A 26,503-nucleotide genomic window follows, 5' to 3' on the forward strand; every position below is an offset into this window, starting at 1 on the left:
TTACTTACCACCAGATGGTCTTCCTTTTCTCAAAGCAGTGTTTAAGAATCACTTGGAAGACTTATTAAGGCACAGTTTCCCGGACCCCAACCCTACAGATTCTGTTTCAGCAGGCTGAGGCGAGGCCAGTGAATTTTCATTTCTAAGAGGCTCATGGATGATGTCAATGCTGCTGGTCTGAAGACCACACATTGAGAAATGCACAACATTACACAAAGATTACACAAAATTCCACAATGTTCTACTTTTTGTTTGAGAGAAGAATCCCTGATAATCTACTTATTTGACCAGCTCATTTGGGTTATCTTGGTATTCTTTTCTGCATCCAAGGGCCCCCTATTCTTTCCTCTGACCATGGTATGAGAAAGGAAAACAATGTCAATTCAAGTTCTGCTTTCCGGCATCATGATGATGATAATGAAAATGATGATAATGAGGAGCCTCAATTTTGTCATCTTTAAAGTGGAGAGAAAAATAAATATTAATTATTAATATTAATATTAATTAATATTAATTAATATTAATCTCTATAATACATTGAGACTATGAAAAGAGAAATCAAGGCATTGTGCAAAGTGCTTGGCACATAATGGGTACTCAACAAATGCCTGTTATGAGAACATCAATGTGGATGATGATGGCAACAAATCATTCATTCAAGGTTTATTTAGGTGTTTTGGGGGACATAGTAAGTAAAATAGTAATAGTACATAAAATAAGGACTTCACTCCAGTGGGGTTCATATTTCACTGGAGAGATAGGAAAACAACAATTAATGAATAAGTAGATAATAACAGATTGTGATAAGTTATACAAAGGAAAATAACTGCAGAACTATGAGAGATGGTCTTAATCACAATGGACAAGGACAACCCCCATAAAAAGGCAGCATTTGGGCTATGATCCAGATGAAGAGTCAGCCACAAGAAGAGCTAAAAGGATTCTAGACATATGGGGATGTTCCCAAATATCCTGAGACTGGGAATTGTAGTGCATTTAAGGAAAAAGCAGGAGCTAGTATTGGTAGAGCCTAGTGAATAGTGGTAGAATGTGATGAAGTTAGAAAGGTGAAGACAAACAAAATCCCACAGTGGTTTGTAGGATGTGATAGGGAGATTGTAATTTAGTCTAAGAAAAATGGAAGTCCCTTGAGAGTTTCTACGAAGGTGCATCCCATGATTAACCTCTTCACAAGCTCATACTGGAGAAGAATGGGTTATAGAAAGGCAAGACTGGAAGAGAAAAAAGTTAGGAGGTTTTTGGACTGGTCCAGGTTATGAATAAAAGAAGTTGTATGGGGGAAGAGATAAGGTGAGGGAAGTCAGAATGAAGACAAGTGGACAGATTTGAAATATGTTTTGGAGACTGAACTGTTATGGATTTAATGTAAGGTATAAGAGAAAGAGGGTTTAAGGCTGATGACTAGATTTAATATATTGCAACACTGAGGCCATATTCATTAAACCAAATCCTATTTACTTATTTTGACAGTTTTCATATGTATTATATATGTGAGTGATTAATATTCCTTCTTACCCAAAGCTAACTTAATTGTGAATACTTATTTTCTGGGTTATTTTCTTAATAACTTACAATTTTGACATTTTTCTTTGTATTTGGCAAGGTATAAATAATGATACTATGATTCTTGAGATCCCCTCAAGAAAGTAATATTTTTAGCTCAAATTATTTTTCTTAAATAATAATAGTGTATATTTCTAGAATGCTTCATATGTTCCAGACCCTGGTTCAAACCCAAACAACTAGGCTGTACAGCTTATTGACCTATCAGACATCATTCATCTTCTTTCACTACTATTGCTCTACTCCCACTTCCACAATTTGGTTCATGATCCCATATGCTATGATAAATCTTACTGTCTTCTTAATTAAGTTCTAATGCCCATCCTTAGAATTACAATACCTATGTTACGAATCTTTATCACAGATTTTTTCCTCCACCTTGAGTTTTTCTAAAATATTAGTAGATATCAAGAGTCATTGACCTCAGACAAGCATCAAACTTATGACACATGATCTGGATGAGACTTGCTATTCTGAGTTTGAGTAATCATGGAGAATGTGTGTCATAAAATGTATTTTAAAAACAATGATAATGATGCCACTTATAAAGTATTTGTGTATCTAGACACTGAGTTGGAGCTGCCTTGAACATGGACTTCTTCACTGGGTCTAATCTTGGTAACAACTCTGCAGGTTAGGTGTCACTGGCTCACTGTACAAAAGTTTAGAGTCTGAATGATGTATGATGGCCGCTTACCCAGTAACACCCTCAAGTGTACACTGGAGTAGGTTGGAGGAGTAGAAAGAGTCACAAGTGGCAGAAGGAAGAGGTAGGGATAGAATTTAAGACAAAAGTCACATTGGCTGGGTGTGGTAGCTCATTCCTGTAATCCCAGCACTTTGTCCTGGCTAAGGATTACTGACTCCAGGGGTTCGAGACTAGCCTGGGCAATGTAGTGAGACCTCAACTCTACAAAAAATTTTGAAAAATTAGCCAAGTGTAGTGGTGTGCACCTGTAGCCCCAGCTGCTTGAGAGACTGAGGTAGAAATAGCAGTGAGCAGAGATCACGCCACTGCGCCACTGCACCCCTGCCTGGGTGACAGAGAGAGACCTTGTCTCACAAAATAAAGTCACAATCATACAAATGCTCTTGATTTTAGGGGAGATAACTGAGAAGCATAAATTGTCCATTAAACCAAAAGGTTTACAGTGGAAAATGGGAACTGAATTGTTCCTCCATTTACACAGAAGGGAATGAGGAGGTAGTATATTGGTACAAAAATAATTGTGTTTTTGCCATTGCTTTTAAGGGCAAAAACCACAATTACTTTTACACAAACCTAATAGGAAAGAGAAAAACTAATTCACTGATATCTTCTTCTGAGCTAAGAATGTCATATTTTATTGCTTTAAAAATAAGAAAAATTTCCCTCTTTGCATTCTACCTCCCTGCACATATATATATATATATAATGACCCAGTGTAATCTTAATCCCCAAGGTGTTTTGCAAGCTAAATTATCATTCTAAAGGAGAAACATGATGTTATTTGCACAATCCCCACTTCTCTCAACCTTTAACACACACACACACACACACACACACACAATCCTCCAGCTCGTTTAAACTTTCTTTTGTTTTCATGTACTGTAAATCAGTAATACAGTATTATCACTGAACATTAGGCAGTCAGATTCAGTAACTGTTTTTTTAATGTCAGTAAGAATATACCAAAGGAAAATTGAATTATATAATTTAATCACTTGGGCTAATTATTTCTTTGTTGGTCCTCTAAAGAAGTGGTGGATGCAAATTCATAAACATTACATTTATTTTTCTTAGCAGGAGGGAAGCACTGTGCTGTGATTAAAATGGCATCATGTTGCTTCTTACAGAATGTGTAATGGGTCTGAACTGCAAGAACAAAAAAAAAGGCTACACCCACTAACTGTGGTAAAAATTCCCTTTTAATTAGGTAGGCAGTTTCCATAGAAATGTATACAGTAAGTTGCAATCACATATAAGCAAAATTTGTGTCGCTTTACTGCTGATATTAGGAGATTCTTCACCTATAGCGCTCCTTCAGTCCTCAAATACAGAAAAACAAACAGGTTTAACTCTAGAGCCTCTGCTAATTGCAGACACATTTCTCAAACAAAAGCCTGTTAGAAATGCTGAGAAGTCCTATAGTATGGATCTGTTTAACTTGACAATGAAGCATTTTTCAAACTGGGGTAACCATAGCATGCTATTTGTTTCATCTTGTTTTGTTTTTTCACTTTTGTTAGGAATACCTAATAATAAAAACAATTTGGGTGAACAAGAATTTTTAGTCTCCATTTTTACTAGATATCTTTTTTGATTGGATGGTTGCTGCATCTTTAACTTTGCCCATTTTATTCACACAAAACTTTTATCCAAAATGAGCTTTACAGGGAATAACACCAAATATTTCTATTGCAGTTCAGAACATTTTGTTATGCCTTAACTGTAGCACTATTAAAACTCCATGCATAGTAACGGCTTTTCTGAACAACAAGAATATAGATGAAACGAGAAAGATAGCTTGGAATCTGAGGATTGTGTACAAAGACTATTTTTTTAGTCACAAGAAAAAGAAACTCTAGCCTATTTTTGACTGTCCGGGATGCTATAACGAAATACTATAAACTGGATGACTTATAAAGAACATAAACTTATTTCTCATAGTTTCAGAGAATGGCAGTCCAGGACCACCAGGTGCCAGCATGGTCCTGTGCTGGTGGGTTGCAGATGGTAACCTCCTCACTATGTCTTCACATGGGGAAAGGGACCAGCACCCTCTCTGAGATCTCTTTTATTACGATCTCTTTTATAAGGGTCCTACTCATCTCCCAAAGACCCTACTTCCTAATACCATCACCTTTGGGGTGAGACTTCAGTATATGAATTTGAAGGGGCATAAACCATAGCAAATGTGACAGAACATTTTTCTTTTACATCCAATTCTGAGAGAAAAATATATGCATTTCTCATTTATTTCTTAAGTGCTTAATCTATGTGAACCAGTATACGAGATGCTGAGAACATGAAAATGACTAAGATATAACCCTTCCCTTGAGAAACTAATAGAAATTGCCTCTTCAGTATGTTAATAGTGGAATTAACAAGGAATTGTGGAAGCAAAGGAAGGGAGAGGGTCAGTACCATGGGACAGGGTCAGTTTAAGAGGACAATAAATCATGACAGAACAGACTTTGTGAGCTAAAACTTTTTAATGCAGGTTCCAGTGACCTTCCATTATCCTTAGCAGTTAGTTCCTCTACGTGGCATTCCATTTAGGCTGCTCTAAAGAGATACCTTACCCTATGCATATATGGTGATCAAAACTCATAATAAAAAGATAAATAACTACAAAGTGAGAAGAATCTGAATAGACCTTTCTCCAAAAACAATATACAAATGGTCAATAAATAAACCCATGAAAAGATGCTCAACATCATTAGTCATCAGGGAAATGCAAGTCAAAACCACAATGAGATGCTCCTTTGCACACATTAGGATGACTAGAATCAAAAAATTAGCTAATAATAAGTGTTGGCAAAGATACAGAGAAATAGAAACACTCATACACCATGGGTGGAATGTAAAATTGTGTAACTGTTTTAAAACACCATCTGGTAGTTCCTCAAATTACCAAACAGAGTTTGGTAATCCAGCAATTCTACTCTTTTAGTGATTCCCTGCTCAAATATACTAGATTTAAAATAAAAATAAGTCCATACCTCACTACATAAAGTTACTGAAATGATTGCACCAAGATATATTGAATAATAAATCAGAAGAGCATTTGTTTAAAAGTGTATAAACAAATGGCATACATTTCTCCCTAGGTCTTTGAAAATGGGCAAGCATAACTGATCCTAACTCTTGCTGATTTTGCTTAAAACACTTCTGTCTAATGTGGTTTGAGTCTTATCACAGAGTAAAAACCCTTCTGGGATGATGTCTACTTCTGTTACTTCAGGACAACCTTGGCATAAAATGCCCTCTTGGGCAGCTTTCCACCACTGTCAGCAGTTCTCCTCCTTGTGAGCCACAGATTGTGAATTCACCTTGCTTAGATTGTTAGGGATAATTAAAATCATATTCTTAGATTGCCTTTTTAATGGTCTGTATTAGTACATAGACTTTGCCTTTCCCTTGGGAGACTCTACTTCCTCATTTGTCTAAGAAAGAAAAAATTAGACTCATAATCGTCTCAATAATAAATGCAAAGCAATGCTAACATTATTTTCTCCAGTGGAAGGGAGAAAAGGAGAGGGACGGCCCAGCACACAGTGGACTCTCAAATAAATATTTGTGTAATAAATAAACCTATTCTACCACCAATCCAATTTGTATTTCCATTACCAGTTCTCTCAACTGAAATACTGAATCATTTTGCTATCAACAGTCTGAACTTAAATTGTCACTTCTTCTAATTCATATAAATATTCCACATAATCTTTTAAACATATTTTGCACATAATTTTGCATACTCTTATGACAACCAGAGTTTCAGCTGAGGAAAGTAACTAAGATAAGAAATCTGCATAGTAATGGGAAGAAGCACCTAATAGGTGGGATTTAATAGTTTTCTTGATTTAATTCTGCCTTATATTACACACCTGTATCCTACGTTTAAGATCAAAACCCTACAAAAAACTCTCTTAACGCATTTCAGTATGATTCATTTGGTAATTACATTGTAGAGGATAATCAATACAAACTTACCTAAGGCACTTCTTTTATGACTATTATCATTAAATGTGTATGACTGAGGAGTCCTTTTAATAAGGGCAATTACAGATATATGTAAAATTTAAGGACTGCTACTTAGGCAGAGGCAATGATGTTGTAAATTCAAGACAACTCCATTCAAAATAAGAGTTACACATTGTAATAAAAAGATAAATATTATCTTAACATATTTTATTATAACTACTTCCCCTTTATGGCAAAGAGCCTAAACCTAAAACTCAACATGGTTGATCTACCAGCAAGCTAAAGTAGGAAGAGATTGAACAACCAAGTCTGAGGTAGATGTACCATTAACTCCAAACAAATGGATAGGCACAATTTGGCCAATAGTACATTCTCAAAAAATAGCAGCTAATATCACATATTATTCGGTAAAAAATGAAATTAAAACCTATGCAAAAAATAAGAGGAAAAACGCCGTATAAATTTTGAAGTATATATTTTCTTCCATTTCCAAATAAATCTGAGTTGATGGTGTGTGAAGATATACATGCTCATTTGTAGTAAATTGACTTCATAGAGCATGTCTGAGAATTGATTTAAAAAAGAATACAATTTCATCATAGTTAATGATATATTTACTATTAAAATTGATATAGGTAATTTATAAATATGAAGACCTAAACTATAAATCATACATTACACTTAGTAATTACTAAATAAATGGATAATAATAGCGAACAAAAATAAGATGAAAGGACATCAGATTTATAAGGATCTAAGAACTATATAAGATCTATTATGTAAATGAGAAATTATTTTTGTTCCATTGCTATTGTAAATGGGAATTTTTTGCACCACTAGAAATCTAAGATTACTTTTGCTACCAATATGTAAGCAATGTTGATAATATGTCTTCATCATTGCTCATTTTTTAATAAAAGAGACCAATGAATCTTTTTAGCAGTTGTTCTATTTTTAGTGATTGTTCTATAATGCATTCAGCATCTACTTTTTCTGTGGTTGTGTCAGTCTTCTTGGACTGCCTTAACAAAATACCAAAGACTGGGTGGCTTAGACACAGAAATGTACTTTCTCATAGTTCTGGAGACTAGGAAGCGCAAGATCAAGGTGCCATCAAAGCTGGCTTCTAGTGAGGCTCCTCTCCCTGGCTTCCAGATGACACTTTCACTCTGTGTTTTCACATGGCCTTTTCTCTCTGTGCAAGGGTGGAGACAGTGCTCCAGTAACTCTTCTTCTTAAAAGGGCATTATTCCTATTGGATAGGCATCCTCTTATTATGACATCATTTAACTTTAATTACCCATTTAAGGAAAGGCCTTTCTCCAAATACAGTCACAGTGGGGGTTAGGATTTCGACATATGAATTTTGAAAGGACATAATTCTGTCCAGTCCAGTGGTCAATGAAAAAATCATGAATCTCAATGGAAAGCTTATAAAACATTTTGATAGGAAAAGTTAGATAATTTACATTTTGCACACATTCAATTGCATTTCTTATGCTTAAAACTCAGATAACATAGAGAAAAAACTGAGTTTGAGTGATCAAGATGTAGAAGACATGGCTTCTGTTTCTAAGTTTCTCCCTACCTAGCTGTGAAGAAACTATGAACAGGAGGGTGTAGAAGCACAAAAGAAAGTGAAATACATAAAGCACATCACAAATGGGCATCATGCTTTTCCCACACAGGGATGTCTATGTTTCTAGAGACTATTGCCAAAGAAATTTCAACGTATCGCTAGATATTGTTATATTGATCATTAGATATTGTTATATCGATCTGGCCACAATTCATGAGAACTATGTAGGGACTAGTTGCTGTTACGTACGTTTTATAGATAATGAAAATTGGGTATGAAAAAGTACATCGAATATTTTAATATTTGTGACATTTGGGATTTCTTGGTTTAGCTAGCTTAATCTTTCCATTCATGAAGGCTGGGAGGGCATCTTATGTTACTTTATTTCCCAGAACACCCAAAGCTATGCCTGGTTATTCCGGAATCTCTCTCCTCTACTTTTCACACCCAAACAGACACCAAATCCTATGATAAAGTAATTATCATTGTTTTACAAACAAATAAGAAAGTATTTAATAGGTGCAAAGTACACTATCCAGGTGATGTTATACTAAAAGCCCAGAATTCACCATTATAGGAAATATCCAGGTAACAAAACTGCAATTGTACCTCCTAAAGCTCTACAAATATGAAAAAAAAATGAAGGATTTGAGGATTAGAGGTTTATGTAGCTGGCTAAGATTAAACAGCTCACAAGCCACAATCAGAAATCTTCCCATATGTTTCCACTGCCCTTGAGATAAATCTAACCACATTAGCAAAATACTCAAGACCTATATGGATTCTGCCATCCAGCAGCAGATTCCTTTGTAGTCACAATCTTCAGTCACGTAATTCACTTTCCCGTCCCCATCCCCTGCTTATTTCCAGACCTTTGCACACTTACTACTTCCTGTCAGACACTCTCCCCTCAACACTCCCTCCCACATTCTCTCATCTTTGTTCTTTCTCAACAGTTCTTTGGCCTTGTTAGCAATTACCTGCCTCTTGTCTTTTTCCCTACCTATCCTTGAGGCCTAGATCTGTGTCATACCTTCTTCTGCCCAAAGACTACTTAGTAGAATGCTTAGTACACAAGAGGCACTCAACAGTGATTGCCGGTTTTCTACTCACATTGTTGTTCAGCTGCATGTCTAGGACTAGAAACTATATTCATTAGCTCACTGTATATCCAATCATGTGTTTTAAAATTTTCAAAGCATTTTCAGCAGTGAGCTATTAAGGTGGACTTTTCCAGCTATCTTACAAAACAATAATGCTTAAAAAGGATGTTTCATTTCACCCATATGTCTTTACCTGGTCTCTTCTTAAATCACTTTTAAGATGATTTTTCTAGACCCTTCAGAATAGCTTAGTCTATTTTCTGTTTGCAGAATGAGAACCTCATTTAATGGTTGAGATAATCATATGCAGTTGAAAGAAAATAATAAGTTTAAAGGGAAACTTTAGAAATAGAGAATAAGTGCATGTATTGCATATATATGTATGTACTATGTGTATGCATATGTATGCATATAGACAGAAATATACATGTGTGTATATCTATATCTATATCTAAATATTCTGAGTCTATTGTCTTCAGGCTTATTGAATACATCTGTGTAAGGTGGACATGTTCAGCTCTATAGAGAGAACCCTACTTAACGCATTCCTAGAGGGCAATTATAAGTTGTTATTCCTTAAGTAGAAGACTCAGGTAGAAGCAACACCTGCCTCAAAGAGCAGCTTCTTCTCAAGTACGTTTTCATGTGAGGAGAAGTCTAAACCCATGCACCATGTGAAATGGTACATGTTACTCACGGAATGGAAGAAATGGAGAACTCTTAGAATTGGTTTAAAATTTTCAATTGTGAAGTGTAAAGGGCTGACCTAGTAGACATACATGTGTCCTATAAAATGAGTTTGCGCCAATCGTAGCCAATGTTTCTCTGGAATTTTGGTAGGGGAAATAATTGAGAAAATGTACACACATGGGGTAAACTTCTAATACTAAATTGTTTGTGTTGCTACACAACTGCTTTAAAGGGAATTCTAGAACCATTTCTGGAAAGTTCAAAGATATTTTTATTTTCTCACTGATGTTCAACTTAACGGCACCTACTGAAGAGCCCATCCTCAGGGAAGTCCCCACTCATCTCCACTGTGTGTGTAAGGACAGTACACAAGGTTTGTCCAAAGCCTGGCACTTTGTTAAAAATCAAGTCAATTTTAAATTATGCATTTCTGCACTGATTCAGACATGGGATCAATCTAGACCCAAAGAGTGGCAAATCTCTAGAACGTTTATGGAGGGCTGTCTTTCTTCCTGTGTGGAGCTGTGTAAAAGTTATGGATGGGCAGATACAGAAAAGGACAATTACAGTCAGATTAAAATCCTTGAGCCAGAAAGCTGGACATATTGAACACAAGAATGGAAAAATACCACTTTTGACTTCTTTTTTAAAAAGTAGGTTTTAAAATAAATAATACAAGTAGTCATGGCTAAAATAAAATAAAAAAGTTGACCACAATATTCAGAGAGGCTCCTTCCACATTTTCTTCTTTAGAACTCCTCCCACCCCTGCTGCTTCGGGCTTTGTCTTCTATGAGAGTGGAGACTACCAACTCTTCACATCTTCCCAGAGTCCCTGTTTACATATAATGTTTTTTTTTTCTTTTTTTTTTAAAAAAAAAAAAAAAAACGTATTCAGATGGTATTAGGCCAACTGGTTTTATGAATTTGTGATTATAGGACAGCCCACAGAAGCCAGGCTTCAGATGTTTCTGTAGTCTTCCCAGAACCTAGTGCAATCCTTGTACCCAAAAGGTATCTACCAATACTTTATCCATGGTTACTGTAAGTCAGAAATGCTACCATAAATGGCTATGATAAAGAAAGTATCTATAAACTTATTTATATTTTATTTATTGTAAACCAGGTTGTCATTAATCTAGTCTAATAAAAATCTCTACAAAAAGCTTAATGATTATGGAATTTCCCATTTTTATGTTATAAGAAGAAACAAAATGCTAAGCTTCAAATGATATTTAATATATATTCACTCTTTAAAATTACTGAGGAGGGCAACAAAATGTCTTTTCATCTACTCCATAAAATGATATTCTACTTGAAAAGTCTGTTCATGAAGGTTCACATTCACAGACAGTTAAGTACAAGAAAGGACTGCAAGTTGAAAGGCAAAACAAGAGTCTAATAAAATGCATGATTAAAGTTTTATAAGCAGAAGTTTGGATTTCTTGCGGGATTTTATCTTAAGAATACAAATATGCTTAAATTCTTAAAAATTATGAAAAGTACATTTACATAACAATGGTAATAAAGTTCTTTTCTTCTCATCATTCATTTTAAGAAGGCAATAAATTCAATTTTTCATATAAACTCAGTCCTGCAGGATAATCCTAATTTTGTATCAGAGTAGTCAAAGATTATTTCAAACATTATACAAATATTCATTTTTGGAGCCTCTTAGAATAATTAAAACAGTGTATCAACCACATCCTGAAGTAAATTATGCCATCTACAGTAGTTATAAATGATATAAAGTCCATGAGAGACCTCTAAAATATATCCAATTACCAAAACAATTCCTTTAAAACAGACAAAAAGCACCAAGACCACCAAAACTCAAAATATAAACATATCACTATTTTTTAGAAAATTAATCATGCTTGTAATTTACACATTCAACATGTAATCTATATTCAGATTTTTAGAGACAGCATGGTTCATAGAATAAAAATGTAAGTCTAATGACAACAAAGCCAGCAAACCTGAAGAAAAGGATTTGGCGCCATATGCAAAATGTAAAAATGCAAAGCATACACAACATAGTCAATATTATTCTTATATAAAGAGTTCCTGTAATCAATAAAATAAGGATAAATATTTCATTAAATATATAAAGGTCAAAGAAAATAGCAAATTCACAAAATGTAAAATGCAAATGTCCAAGAAAACTATAAAATGAAATCTTAATTTAATAGGAATATAAATACTAAGGAGACTCCATTTTATAAAATGTTTAGATATTCAAAATTGTAGGGAAAATGCGCTCTTAAGTGAGGTAAATTTTTGCTCTGCCAGTGAGGGTATAAGTATTTCTGGGATACTTTTCCTTTAGATATGAGCAAATAAATGACAAAGATACTTAAGGATAATCAATTTAGTGGGTTGTTTTTGTGTTTGTAGATACAGGATCTTGCTATGTTCCCCAGGATGGACTACAGCTCCTAGGTTCAAGAGATCCTTTCTTTCAGATTCCTGAGTAGCTGGGACTATAGGTGTAAGCCACCACACCTTGCTTAATTAAAACTAAGAAATATGATAGTGTTCCCCAATATAAAACTGGAGGGTTGGTGTGATGGCTCATGTCTGTAATCCCAGCACGTTGGGAGGCCAAGGTGGGAGGATCACTTCAGCCCAGGAGTTTGAGATCAGCCTGGGCAATATAACCAGACCTCGTCTCTACAAAAAAGAAGAAAAAAGGAAAAGAAAAGAAAGAAAAAAGAAATAGACAGATTTGGTCCCAGATACCTGGAAGGGTGACGATGGAGGATCATTTGACCCCACAAATTCAAGGCCACAACAGAGCAAGACCCTGTCTCAAAAAGGAAACAAATTAGAACTGGAGGACACAGACATGTGCACAGGCACACACGAACAAAGATGTCGTGATTTATCCTCAAGTGAAAATGAGGTTACAATATAGCACATATTTCATGTACATGGAGAAAACAAACGTGTGTGACTGTGTGTGTGTGCGTGTGTCTGTGTGTGTCTGTGTCTGTGTGTGTGTGTATCTGTGTGTGAGTGTGTGTATGTGTGTGTGTTTGCAAAGTCCAGGTCTTTGGGTTATGCGTATGTGAGCATAATCTCAATATTTTCTGAGTTTTAACATTTTTATTTATCTTATTTTTAACCATAAAAATGTCAACTTTTATACCTCCACGTTTATTTTTCTGATTACACAAATGGTACACCACTTTGAATAAACAAGAAACCACAGTAAAAAATAAAAAATAAGCAATAACCACTACTGTACTGAGTACACTTTTCACCTGCTCTGTGTCTACAGATTCTAAGTATGGCAATTGTTTTAACCTCATTCTCAAAGAACAGCTTGTATTCCTTTCTTGCCTGCTCCCTTACCAGCCTTCCTGCTTTGTCAAGATCATTACATTATGGTCACATATTTTATTTTATGTAAAGTGACTATATAATTATTAACCAAATTGAAATTTCAGATTGTTCTCATTTACATCACATAAACCTGCTTCTTTTTATAACTGTTTCAGTAAAATTAAAAATAAAAATAAGAAAAAAAGATGAATAAGAATATGTGGAGTGCACAGGGCAGATAGTAAAGCATATGCCTGAGACGCTTTGGTCGGATGCCTGGATATGAATCTGGATCTTCCCTTGGGATAGCTACTTATCTTTCTGTGCTAAAATGCCCTCGTTTGTAAAACAGGAAAATAACACCTAAGGTTGGGGTGTGGATGTTGAATACCTCTTCCTCAACACTGATGTTTTCTTCCCTAGAGAGGCAACTCCTCGAGGGAATGACTTCCGGCCTCACCACTCCTCGATACCCACTTTTTCTCGGGTTGAGGGGAGCCTGGATCAGGATACATGACAGATAAATTAACCAGCCTGGAAGTTGGAAGAGGCTCCTTTCACCTACAATTCTCTCTTGGGAACAGGCCCGAGCAAAGAGAGCAAGTGCTCTTCATTGCTACCAGCCACCAGGCAGTGGGACAAGCTGACACCTGAGTGATATCCTGCCAAGACAGACACTACCCGTGTCCAGATGGGCATGTCCCTCTCATGCAGTTGCAAACCACATGCTCAATGGCAGTTTCTTCAACAAATTAAGGTGATGTCTGACTTACCCTATGCCTTACTGCTGTTCTTGTTTCTCACTTAGTACAGAAGTACAGAAGGTAAGAGCGTTGTTATTTAATGGGCTCTACCTACATACCTCCCACAGAGGATACTGTAACAAATAGATGTCTCACATGGTTTGAACTCAGTAAATGCTGTTTCTAATATGTCTATATCTACATATATGTACATATATACACATATAAATATGCACACACATGTGTGCATATGTACATGTTTTACATATGTGTATGTACACATAGATATTACTAATGCATATTAACCATATTATATTACTTTAATTTATGTTGTCAATTTTTTTAACTTTTATTTTAGATCCAGGGGTATCAGTACAGGTTTGTTATATAGATAAGTTGCATCTCACTGGGGCTTGGTGTACAGATTATTTTGTCATCCAGGTAATAAGCATAGTGCTGGATAGCTTTTTGATTCTCATCCTTCTCCCACCCTCCACTCTGAGTAGGCCCCAGTGTCCCATGTTGAAAACTAAACATCAAGTACATAAAGACACACTTTACATCTTTGTGTACACATGTACTCAATGTTTAGCTTCCACTTATAAATAAGAACATGCCATATTTGATCTTCTGCTCCTTTATTAGTTTACTTAAGATAATGGCTCAATCCATGTTGCAGTAAAGGCCATGATCTTGTTATTTTATACAGCTACATGGTATTCCATGGTGTATATTTGCCACATTTTCTTTATTCTATCTACCACTGACTGGCATTTAGGTTGATTTCATATCTTCGCTATTGTGAATAGTGCTGCAATGAACATACGCGTGTATGTATCTTTATGGTAGAATGATTTACATTCCCTTGGGTATATACCTAATAATAGGATCATTGGGTAAAATAGTAATTCTGTTTTAAGTTCTTTGAGGAATCACCATACTGCTTTCCACAATGGTTGAACTAACTCACATTCCCACAAGCAGTGTATAAACATTCTCTCTTTTCTCCACAACCTTGCCAATATCTGTTATTTTTTTGACCTTTTAGTAATGGACATTCTGACTGGTGTGAGACGGTGGTTCTCATTCTGGTTTTCATTTGCATTTCTCTAATGATAAGTAATGTTGAGCATTTTTTGGATGCTTATTTTCAATATTTTTATATTGAAAATTTCTTTACATAACACTGGTCAAGGTTCACTAGAGGTATTGTAACAGAGACTAACCACCTGGCCTAAGGAAAAACCAAAGAAGCATCTAAGTGTCATGTCACTACCAAACTTTATGTGGGCATATGTGCACCAATGAAACATGAAAAATTTATGGAATAAAACTTTCCAAGAGACCGAAAGTATTCACTTCAGTGGTATAGAAACGCACTGCCTGCAGTGGAAAAAAATTATTAAATATTTTCTTGTACATCTTTGGATTGTGTATCAAACAGCATCTAATTGTTTTCTAATTTACACAATTCACAAAGAAAAAATGCCAGTATGAGTGCACACATGTATGCCAATACATATATATGTGCGTGTGTGTGTGTGTGTGTGTGTTTAGGCTAATTTAGTTTATCCTCAGAAATCAGTATTTGCGTATGCTTATCTTAGATATCAATGAAGCATTACATGTCAAAATAATGTGCATTAATTTGAAGAAAAATTTGACCTCATGCTTTTGCAAATAAAGGTTTACCTATGATGAGTGTAAATTCTAGCGTATTCCATAACCAAATCTGCCTTATGATCAGTAATACAATTTCCATCATAACCATTTGTGTTACTGTATTTTGACACTACAAATGTGAAAGTTCTCTATTTTCTTTGTTTCACTAAAATATGATTGAATTAAATTGTGCCATTTTAAAGGCAGCTAATATTTTAGTTAGTATAATATTACCTCTAAATCCAGAGTTTAAGTCTTTTGCCCATTCCTAGTTTAATGTTTATGGTTTGATCAAAGAACAAGCAACTTCATTACCTAACCTATGATATACATTATTACTGTGCCCACATATGAAAGTGTTTTCTGAATAACCTTTGAAGACAAAAAGCAAAATGGATGGAATAATACCATGGTATATGTTAGCAGATATAATTAGCATATGATATATTTTCATTTTTACTTAATAACTTTTAAATAGACTTTGATTTTTCTTGGATTCTTTAAAAGGCAAAAAGATTTATTCCAGAGGAAAAATTCCTAAGAGTCAATGTTTGATTGTTGTTACAGAAGAAAAGCAACTTAAATCCGAACGTTAAGGCACCTTCTCCAAACTACATAATTCAAATAAAACTGGTTAAAATAAATCTGGAGTAAATGATAAAAATAAGTGTTTGTTTGAATATCTACCATGTATAAAAATTATTCGTTTGCAATGACACATGGGTAATCCTGCCTTTTGGAATATAATGAACCCCTCAATGATCCTTAAATCTCTTTAAATTATATTCTTGCTATGCAACTTTTCCTTACATATACTTGATTTTAATGGTTCACTTTCAACATAACACTCACAGTATACCCATGTTAATAAAACAATCTTACCAACATACTGAATTTAATGTCAGAAACCCTGTCATCTCAAATAAAATCTGCCTTTTTCCCTCAAGAATAAATATTTTGTACAATTTCTCTCATTTTTTTCTTCATTTATTTTCCCAGATATTTTGGAATACCATATTTATTATTCAACACATCTGCCATTAATAATTTTTGGTATTTTTCAGCCGTATCACTGGAATAATTAGATTAAAGCATAACATATCTGGATTTTAACTAATAAATAAATATTCAAACATTGCATATAACCCCTATGCAATTAATCAGAGCAGAGCAAGGACATGTGTGGAGTATTGGGACTTTGCAATTTCACACTAATAAACATAGGAATCAATTCAGCGATGAGCATTTAAAATGTCACGGTGATATATTTTGAAAGGTACAATATAAACTCATCTCCAGCCACTAACTTACCCAAGACTGTGAGCTCTGCAGAGGCACTAATATTCTCATTTTTATATGTGACAACACAGGTATACATTCCACTGTCATCATCTGTCACGTTGGAGATAAGCAAGTTGCTCCCACCCAATAAAGAATACTTTTTAGACCTGCAAGACATAGGGTAGGTAAAGAGTAAATTAACACATGTATATATTAAGCAAGATACTCAGAGCTTTAAATGACCTCCACCAAAGCTCAAACTAAGACACTGGAAAGAAACTCTGTATCATAGGGGCTTGATTAAAGTCTCACTTATTTATCAAAAAAAATTCACTCAAGGTAAACTACTCCCATTGGAAGATTGTGTGTAGTGATCAAACAAATGAAGCAGATTAAACTTGGAAGTAGCTTTAGTGCTAAAAACTGATAATCTAGTCCTAATCTCTCATTTTGGATTTGAGAACCTCAAGGTCTAGAGAAGCGGTCCTCTGGAGTGAAAAATCAACGTCCTGTGCCCTGAAATCCAATTTAGTGATCTTTGTGCAAAACCGTATTTGCTATTGCACGAAGAGTGCTTGGCTATACCCAGAGAACACACCTTGATGTGCTGAAACTGTAACTGGATTTCCTGTGTATTCTAATGTTCTCAAAAATATTGTAATATCAAACACCATGCCTTGTTGTTATCTAAATATTTAAGGTAAATGAAATTTAAAGATTAATTCATAATTGATGGACTTACCTTTTCTTTAAAAATAAGTATGTTAAATAGGAGAATACCAGTCCTCAAAAATCAGTGAAATTAAGTAAGATCCATTTCATCAGAAGGACTAAGTATTCCATTCTATTGAGAGTTTACTTTCTAACTGTACCTAATATTAATGTTCCAGCAATTCAAAGCCAGCCAAGTTCTCCTCTCTTCCCTTAAATATTTGTTAGAGCTCAAAATATGAGCAATATAGTTGAAGTTCAAATAAAATTGCTGAAACTCTGTAAAGACATGCTACATATTTGAACTCAGAAAAATTTAGTTTTATTTTTCTCCTTAGTTTTATTGAAGTGAAATTGACAAATAAAACTTGCATATAATAACAGTGTAGACTGTAATGTTTTGGAATATGTGTACATTGTGAAATGATTATCACAATTGAACTGATGATCATATCCATCACTTCATGTAGTCATCTTTTGTGTGTGACACAGAATATTAAGGATCAAACCTCGCTATATACCACTTTCTTATAATGGAATCCACCAAAATTTCTCTGCTGAAGATTCTTTGGGCAGGACCATCTCAGAGGCAACCCTGACTTTCTCAGTTTCCTTTCAGAATTGATCTCATGGATTTTGATCTTTTCCTCATCTTCTCATCCCAGTGGCTGTCTTTCATATACTGTATCACGCCAACAAATGTGGAAAAATATTCAATTATTATGAAAATCCCTAATACTGTAGGTACTTATATCAAATTAGAGAAATATAAATAGCAGCATATACTAATACAAAAGTACACAGTACAAAAAAAGTCTTAAATGTGAAATACCTGAGTTGGATGACTTCCTCGCCTCGTAACCAGGTAAAACTTGGCAGAGGATAGCCAGAAACACAACATTCCAGGACAGCATCTTTTCCTTCAATGGCTACTACATTGGATGGTCTTTGCAGAAAATACAGCTGTCTGTGCAGTCCTGGATCTATGAGAGGAAAAAACAGTATCACATAATGTATGAAAAACATTGCAAAGATAAATGGTATACTTTGATTTTTTTTCCTAACCAGACAAAAGATGAAGAAAGAAAAATGGAAAGATGTCAATGAAATTTACAAACTCCTAAAACAGTTTTTTTCATCCCAAGTTTATAGGATTATGGTATTGAAATATTCTTAGCTGTAGATGATGTCATGATATAGGGCATCAGCTTGAGGCTATTCATGTATCTGCGGTTACCTATAAGTAAGCAGGCCTTGTTTACTTATTGGCATTGGAGAATAGAAAAATGTCAATAGCTTTTCTAAATGTTATTATCCAAAACTTTTTGATATGTTCAGTTTGCCTACCACCAATATCTATTCTATTTTCTTCTACATTGTTTATTGCTTCTGTGGCTCAGAAAATAAGAGAAGCAAATAGATTAGAATCTGACATATTCAAATTGTGTTAAATAGCATACAGGTACTGAGGATTAGAATACACAGGTGCTGAGAAAATAACTGCTTTCTGAGCCTGAAGCAAGGGGATAGAAAAAGATGGCACAATCATGGGGTAAATATGCTCAGTTATAAGAGATAAAAGCCAAATAATGAATTAGAGAAAAATATATATTTAAAGAACAAACAAACCCACGTAAGGACATTGCAAAAAGCAGGCTAGAAATATAAGAAGATACCTAGGAAATGGTAATTCTTAAAGATGCAGGAAAGACAGATTTGAGGAAAGAATGAAAAGTTTCGTACTACAAAGAGGTTAAGCAAAATGTAATAGAATCCAAGTAAGGAAATGGTCCAATTATTCATCCATCCCTATATCCATGGTCTTTGTAATTTTGCAATTCCATCTGTAAAGAGGTGAACTCTTTCTCCCTACTTCTTGTTGTTACTTGCTTCCACCAATTAAATACAGCGGAAATGAAAAAAAAATAATAAAGAAAATAACTGCTTTCTTAGAAAAGGAATTTACATTTATATAACTTGAGTTGGTTTATTTTATAACTAATCTAACTGTCTGGCTTGTTTATTTTTAATTTTCACAACATTTGAAAGAGTTTGCCCCTAGAGCTGAGACCCTGGGTCAGTGAAGGGCTCTGCACCCTTCTACTTCATCTGATGCATTTACTAGTTCTATATATGGAACATTATTCACTTTCACTAGCAGATAACTGAAACAGTGTTTATGCAACCTAGGAATTCTTTTGATTAAATCCTTAAATACTTTTCATCCAAAGTTGCTAAGATTGTATCAGGTGGAATAAAGGAAAAATTCACAAAGTTCTAAGCCCAGAATGCAATGCTCAGGTAGGCTTGCTGAAAGTTAAGAGCTTCTATTTCCCCTTCTATATAAGCTCTACTAATAATGCCTGGGGACACACCAACACCAGTCCTTAGAGGAGGGTATTCTACCCATGGCAGTGTCCTCTGACCAGACCTGTGGACTAAAATCATGTCACTCAAAGTTTATTTGAGACAAGATACTGTGTTTTCAAGTACCCATTAAAATCCACATCTCCTGAGGAAGGCTTAATTGAAGCCATCTTCAACCTAATTCATTCAGTGGGATTATCCTGTAATCTGTCATTTTGCAGAGTCAAAGCAAAATCTGGATGCAAAGAAAATGAGGCAACGAAATCTTTTGAACTAGGATTGGGGTGAGGAGAATCGCTGAGGGAGGATAGACCCAATGGGGTCATAGCATGAGCTGCTGGTGATCAGAGAGGATATAAAGTGGGAGGGGACGTAGGACACATTTGACATTATCCTTAGTTTTCATCAGCCTGACCCAACTCCACACAGGTGAATCACAAGGTGAATCACAGGGTAATAAAAGACACCTATTCCCAAGCTAGTAGGTGGGACAGTAATTGTTACCTAAAGTATTCTTTGTGTGGAGAGAGAAAATTTCACACTTTCTCAGTCTTCCCACATTTGCTTCTGGTTGTTCCAGCAACAAAAATAAATACTCTTCACAATGAAAATATTGAGAGCATTTTCCAAATAGGTTCATCTTTATTATATCAATATTGTAGAAAAATATCTCAGAACTTTTGAAAATTGCTGATGCTATGCTCCATTTCCTTTCTTCAAAGTGACTTTTCAAATCTCTCAAATATGGTTTGAAAGACAATACAGCTTATCAATAAATTTTCTGAACAGGAAAGTTCCCAAAATTTGTATTTACAAATAGTTGTCTTGATATTAGAGGCCTATGCATTTTAATATTTTACTTTCACCACCTGCTCCTCAGTAGAAATGTTTCTACAACTTATACTACACAATATAGTTTTACAATATCCCCTGTGAAAAACATCAAGATCTACTTAATCTTCTAGCTTAAATAAAAATTACCTGGGACCTATCAACAATGCTACTAATTAAACCATGGAAGAGACACTTTTTCCTTATTTATTTATTTATTTATTTATTTATTTATTTATTTATTTATTTTGAGATGGAGCCTCTCTGTCACCCAAGCTGGAGTGTAGTGGTGCCATCTCAGCTCACTGCAACTTCCACCTCCTGGGTTCAAGTGATTCTCCTGCCTCAGCCTCTCAAATAGCTGGAATAACAGGCATGCTCCACCATACCTGGCTCACTTTGGTATTTTTAGTAGAGATGGAGTTTCACCATGTTGGCCAGGCTGGTCTCGAACTCCTCATCTCAGGTGATCTGCCCACCTTGGCCTCCCAAAGTGCTGGGATTACAGGTGTGAGCCACCATGTCCAGCTGACATTTTCTACTCAAACTATTTTACTTCATCAGAAAACAAAATCATGCAACACAAAATGGTTATTTAATATTTTATTTAAAAATTTTTATTTACTAAACAGTTGAACAGATAGATAGTTCAGAGAATTGTCATATATCAGGTCCCCATCACTTGCAATGCAGTTTCTCCTATTATAAACATCTTACACTAGTGTGTTATATTTGTTACAATTCATGAACCAATATTAATATATTATCATTAACTGAAGTCCATAGCTGCCATTCGGGTTTGTCCTTTACTTTTCATAATTCTATGGGCTTGACAAATGCATGTCATATCATTTGAAATAATCTCAGCATCCTAAAAATCCCTGAGCTTCACCTATTCATCCCACCCCTGCCATCCCTACCAAACTCCAGGCAACCACTGATCATTTTACTATTTCTATAGTTGTACCTTTTCCACGATGTCGTATCACTGGAATCATAAAGTACATAGCCTTTTCAGACTGGCTTTTTTCACATAACAATATACATTTAAGATTCTTTCATGCGTTTCTGTGGCTTGATAGGTTGCTTATATTTATTGCTGGATAATATTCCATTGTATAGATGTACCAGAGTTTATCCACTCATCTTTTGAAGGATACACCTTGGTGGCTTCAAGTTTTTGGTGATTATAAACAAACCTGCTATAAACATTCAAGCGTACATTTTTATCAGGACACACATTTTCAACTCAATTGAGTAAATACCTTGGAGTGCAAGTGCTAGATTGTATGATAAAACTGTTTAGCTTTGTGAGAAACTGCCAAACTGTCCTCTAAAGTGCTGTTCAATTTTTCATTGCCACCAGCAAAGAGAGTTCTACATCCTTGTCAGCATTTGCTATTGCCATTTTTTTTAATTTTAGCCATTCGAATACATGTGTAATGGCATATAATAGATGTTTTAACTTGCAATTCCCCAATGGACATATGATGTTACACATATTTTTATGTTTACTTTCCATTTTTATATCTTCCTTGATGAGGTGTCTGTTCAGTTTTATCTATTTTTAAATTGATTTCTTTCCTTATCATTGAGTTTTAATAATTTGTTGTTTGTGTCAGATTGAAGTCCTTGATCAGAAGTGTGTTTTGCAAAATTGTTTTCAATCTGTGGGTTGTTTTTTCAATCTGTGGGTTCTTTTAACAGTGTCTTTTGTAGAAGATACGTTTTTAATTTTAATAAGGTCCAACTTATCAACTTCTCCTTTCATGGGTTATTATTTAGTTGTTATATCTAGAAATGCATTGCCGAATTTGCTTACCTATATTTTTCCTACATTATCTTCTAGAAGTTTTATAGTTTTGTGTTTGTATTTAGGTTTACAGTTCACTTTGAGTTAATCTTTGTGAAAGGTATGTCTGGATTCTTTTTTTTTTTTTTTTTTTTTTTTTATATGGACATTCAATTGTTCCAGCACCACTTGTTCAAAAGGCGATTTTTTTTCCCACTGACTTGATTTTGCTCAACGATCAACTGACTGTATTTGTCTGGGTCTATTCTGGGGAGTTCTCTATTCCATTGATCTATTATTTTGCCAATATCACACTATCTCAACTGTTGTAATGTTATAGTAAGTCTTGAAATCAGGTAGTGTCCACCCTTCAACTTTGTTCTTCTTATTCAGTATTGTGCTCACTATTCTGGGTCTTTTGTCTTTGCATGAAACTTTTAGATTCATTTTGTTTAAATTAAGAAAATTACTCACCAATATTTAATCTTTGTTTTAAAATATCAGTGATCTAAGCATCACGGGCTTATACAGCCAAAAAAGAACCACCTACTTTTCCATTTTCAGATGGAGCATGTATGGTGCAGATTACTCCAATCTTGACTTGGCTCATTTCAGTGACGTTTGTTACCATTGTGGCTTCATAGGCATTGGAATTTGTGACATTCATTATACGAAAATGTCAGCTTTTGACAGAAAAACATGATTTTATTTCCCCAAGGTATTTCTTTGTATCATTTAATAAGTTCTAACACTAAGAAAGTTCCCCCAAAAAGTAATATAATTTTTCATTAATAGTAAGTAGTTCATGTATTTTACAACATCGTGCTAGATGAATGATCAATTAATGTTTTAATATTCTCTAATCCAGAAGGGAGGATTTTTACTCTTTTTGTAAGTCAGGCCTGACCTCATATCTTGCTTTGACTGGTAGATTGTGGTGAAAGCCACACTGCATGAGCTCTGCAGCCAAGGTCTCAAAAGGCCTTACAGCTTTTGCCATTGCTCTCTCTTGACACTACCATGTTAGTCTAGCCAAATGGAAGATAGAAAGTCACATGGAGCATAACGGAGGCCCTCAGTCAACAGCCAGCACTAGCTGTCAGGCATGTGAGTGAGGCCATCTTGAAACCTCTCTCTCAGCCAAATGCACATAAGTGAGGCAAAGTGAAACTGGCAGAGAAACTGTTCATATAAACTACAGAATTATAAGAAATCATAAATCATTACTGTTTTGAGTCACTAAACTTTGTAGTTCCTTATGCTGCAAAAAATAACTGAAGTATATTCATAAAAATGAAAACAAAACAAGATCTCAGAAACTTAAAATACCAAGCAACTGTTTTTGTTATTTCAGTTTGATTTTTAGTTTCTGTTTTTGCACTGCTGGAATGTTCTACAGAAACATTATTAAACTTGATACCTGCCTTATTTTTTCTTTTATTTACAATATGAGTTTTAGAGAGTAGGATTAAGAAAGTATATTTGTATTTTTAAATGAAGAGGAAAAAGATGCAATTTTCAAGGTTAACATTGTGTGATGGAATTATGGGTGGTTTTTTCATCTTTGGATTCTTATGTATTTTCTAAAGGTTTTTAAATAACATGTAGTATTCTCAGAGTGCAGAGTTATCTTAAACTCTAGTATTGCAAAGTGTAGAGAAATTGTACCAGCAGCAAACAATTATAAAAGTTAAAGACTAACATTCAAGGCACATATATAAGAGTAAATGAGAGCTTTTCCTCTAAGCTCCGTAGGAATAGATTAAAAAGTCCTGGGAGATGTGAACTTAAAATTCTAGGTTGTGAGTCTTGTTGACTAAATCGATTTTAATGGAACCATGATGAAATCAGTAATTACTGATTAAAAATCGTTTGTGTTCTCATTATATGGGAACCACTATTCATATCCAAATGCAGTTATGCATCTAATAGAATATAAAGACTTTTCCAGTGAATTAATGAACATAGTTCAATTACAGGAGAGGGTATCAGAATGCAAATTTGTAATGTTCTATTTCATAAATTGGTTGACCCTTATGTGGTCATTTCCCTTTTTATTCTCTAAGGTATCCATAGATTTCATTTATTTGTATGTATCTACGACATATTTTAAAATAAAACTAAGAGAAAAATATAAGTGTGGGTCCTAGAAAGCATATTTGACAAGAGCTTTACAGTCAAGCCAGCAGAAAGGAAGGATTTTTTCTAATGTCAAATTTTGGTATTAAAATCTACAAAAGCATACCTCTTTAATGTGACACTCATGAATGTAAATGTACAAAATTATGCAACTACTTTTCTAAATTTATTAAAAGCAGTAATGCTTTGCTTGATCTCAAGCCCAGTTTAGCATTTTCCTATTGGGGAGAAAATATTGACCTGATTCTTTGAACTGGTCTGTTTGTTATCCTGGTGGCAGTACAGCTAATCCTCCCAGACAGCAAGAGGGTGGTATGGAAATAAAGAAAGAAAAAACAGTCATTACAGTGATACTGATCTCAGACTACACAGATTGCATTAAAGTGTGGAACCACCCTATGGCAATATGTTGCCTTTGCTATTCTTTCCTTTCTCTCTTTCCTCTTCACTTTTTCCTAAATAGAAATATTGGCCTACTTTAGCTTAATCTGTTATCCGGGTTGAGGATGATCAGTCTACAATCATTACAACAAAGAACAACAATGCAGACAGTGAATCTCAAACTGTTGGGTCTTAGGAACTTTTGTACTTTTGAAAATTATTATCCCCTTGAAGTCCTTTAGCTTTTGGTTATATAGGATATAGCAAAAAATACGTTCCATACTAAAAATCAAAACAGACTTTTAAAATATTTATTAAATATTTATTCTTTTTGAAACAGGGTCTGTCCCGCTCTGTTGCCCTGGCTGGAGTGCAGTGGCATGATCTCGGCTTGCTGCAACCTCCACCTCCCTGGCTCGAGCCATCTTCCACCTCAGTCTCCCGAATAGCTGGGACTACAGGCACATGCCACCATGCCCAGTCATTTTTGTTTGGATTTTTTTTTTCCCCCGTAGAGACAGGGTGCCCAGGCTGGTCTCAAACTCTTGAGCTCAAGCAATCTGCCCACCTCAGCCTCTCAAAGTGCTGGGATTATAGGCATGAGCCGCTATGCCCAGTCTACTAAATATTTATTTTTATCCAATAACATTTTTTTTAAAAAAAACTATATTTGCCAAAACAAAAATATTGAGTATAGTGGTAGTTCTTTCCATTTTTATAAATCTTAAAAATTATTGGTTTAATTTAAAAATACTTTCTGCATTCACATTGTTCTGTTGTTTTTGTTGAATTACATAGAAGCAATCTGGCCTCAAATAAATATGTACTTGGGAAAGGGAGGTATATTTTGATAGCCTTTTCACATAATTGTAGAGATATCCTTGAACATTAACAAAACTCAATAAGCAGCATCTTGAAAATTAGTTGTAATGTGAAATCTGGCGCCATATTGATAAATGTTTTGTCCTATGTTATGTAAAAATCTACTGATCTAGCTGGTATTTTGAATAGATCTTTTACCCATGCATGATTTTGTCACATCAATCACTGGTTATTTGGATTGGTACATTGTATTAGACACAGCTTCCAAATGTTGACACATTTATAGAGTAGCAAAAAATTTCATTTGCTACTCTCACCACCAATCCCATCAGAAAGGTGCTTGAATGTTGGAAAGCTGTCAAGCTCCCAGTGGCAGATACATGTTTTGCAAATTTCTAACTTAGAAACTTGAATTTCATTCTTGGCAGTAAATATAATTTTCCTTGAAGTAGCTAGCTCACTTTGTTCATTTATGAGAAATGTGTAACAAGTACCCAAGTCTCAATAGCAAGTTTTTCTATTGACTGTCCTTTCAAGTAAAAATGGTGTTTCATAAAGGAAAAAAAAAAAAAAGGTAGCTAATTCAACTTGAAACTCAAATTATCTCAGAAGTGTTTACCATGCAAAACCCATTATACTTTTAGTTTTGTGTATGTATTTTCCTATTTTGATATTTGGAATACTAAAAAGATGTGTACTTTAAGGATCGAGACAATACAATTAATAATTTTCACTGCTCTATCACGGACATTCTTAACCCAACATGGTAAAAAAAAAAAAAAAAAAAACTCAAAAGATATATTAG

At 34.7% G+C, this 26,503-nt stretch overlaps 1 protein-coding gene across 12 annotated transcripts in view; it reads right to left on the reverse strand.

Moving 5' to 3' along the window:
• LOC105489423 (DCC netrin 1 receptor) overlaps positions 1-26,503 on the reverse strand; it is a 1,213,781-nt gene that overhangs the window by 609,025 nt on the left and 578,253 nt on the right. For all 12 annotated transcript variants that reach the window (XR_011616876.1, XR_011616875.1, XM_071085315.1 and 9 more), the window contains exons 4-5: positions 18,199-18,349; positions 16,686-16,822 (exon numbers count right to left, since the gene is read on the reverse strand). Coding sequence is in view for 10 of the 12 variants with exons in the window: in XM_071085315.1 (XP_070941416.1) it covers positions 16,686-16,822; positions 18,199-18,349 (288 nt within the window). In the remaining 2 variants the exon portion in view is untranslated. The remainder of the gene's footprint in view (positions 1-16,685; positions 16,823-18,198; positions 18,350-26,503) is intronic.

The sequence above is a fragment of the Macaca nemestrina genome, chromosome 19 (genome assembly GCF_043159975.1).
Source record: "Macaca nemestrina isolate mMacNem1 chromosome 19, mMacNem.hap1, whole genome shotgun sequence".
NCBI classification, from domain to species: Eukaryota; Metazoa; Chordata; class Mammalia; order Primates; family Cercopithecidae; genus Macaca; species Macaca nemestrina.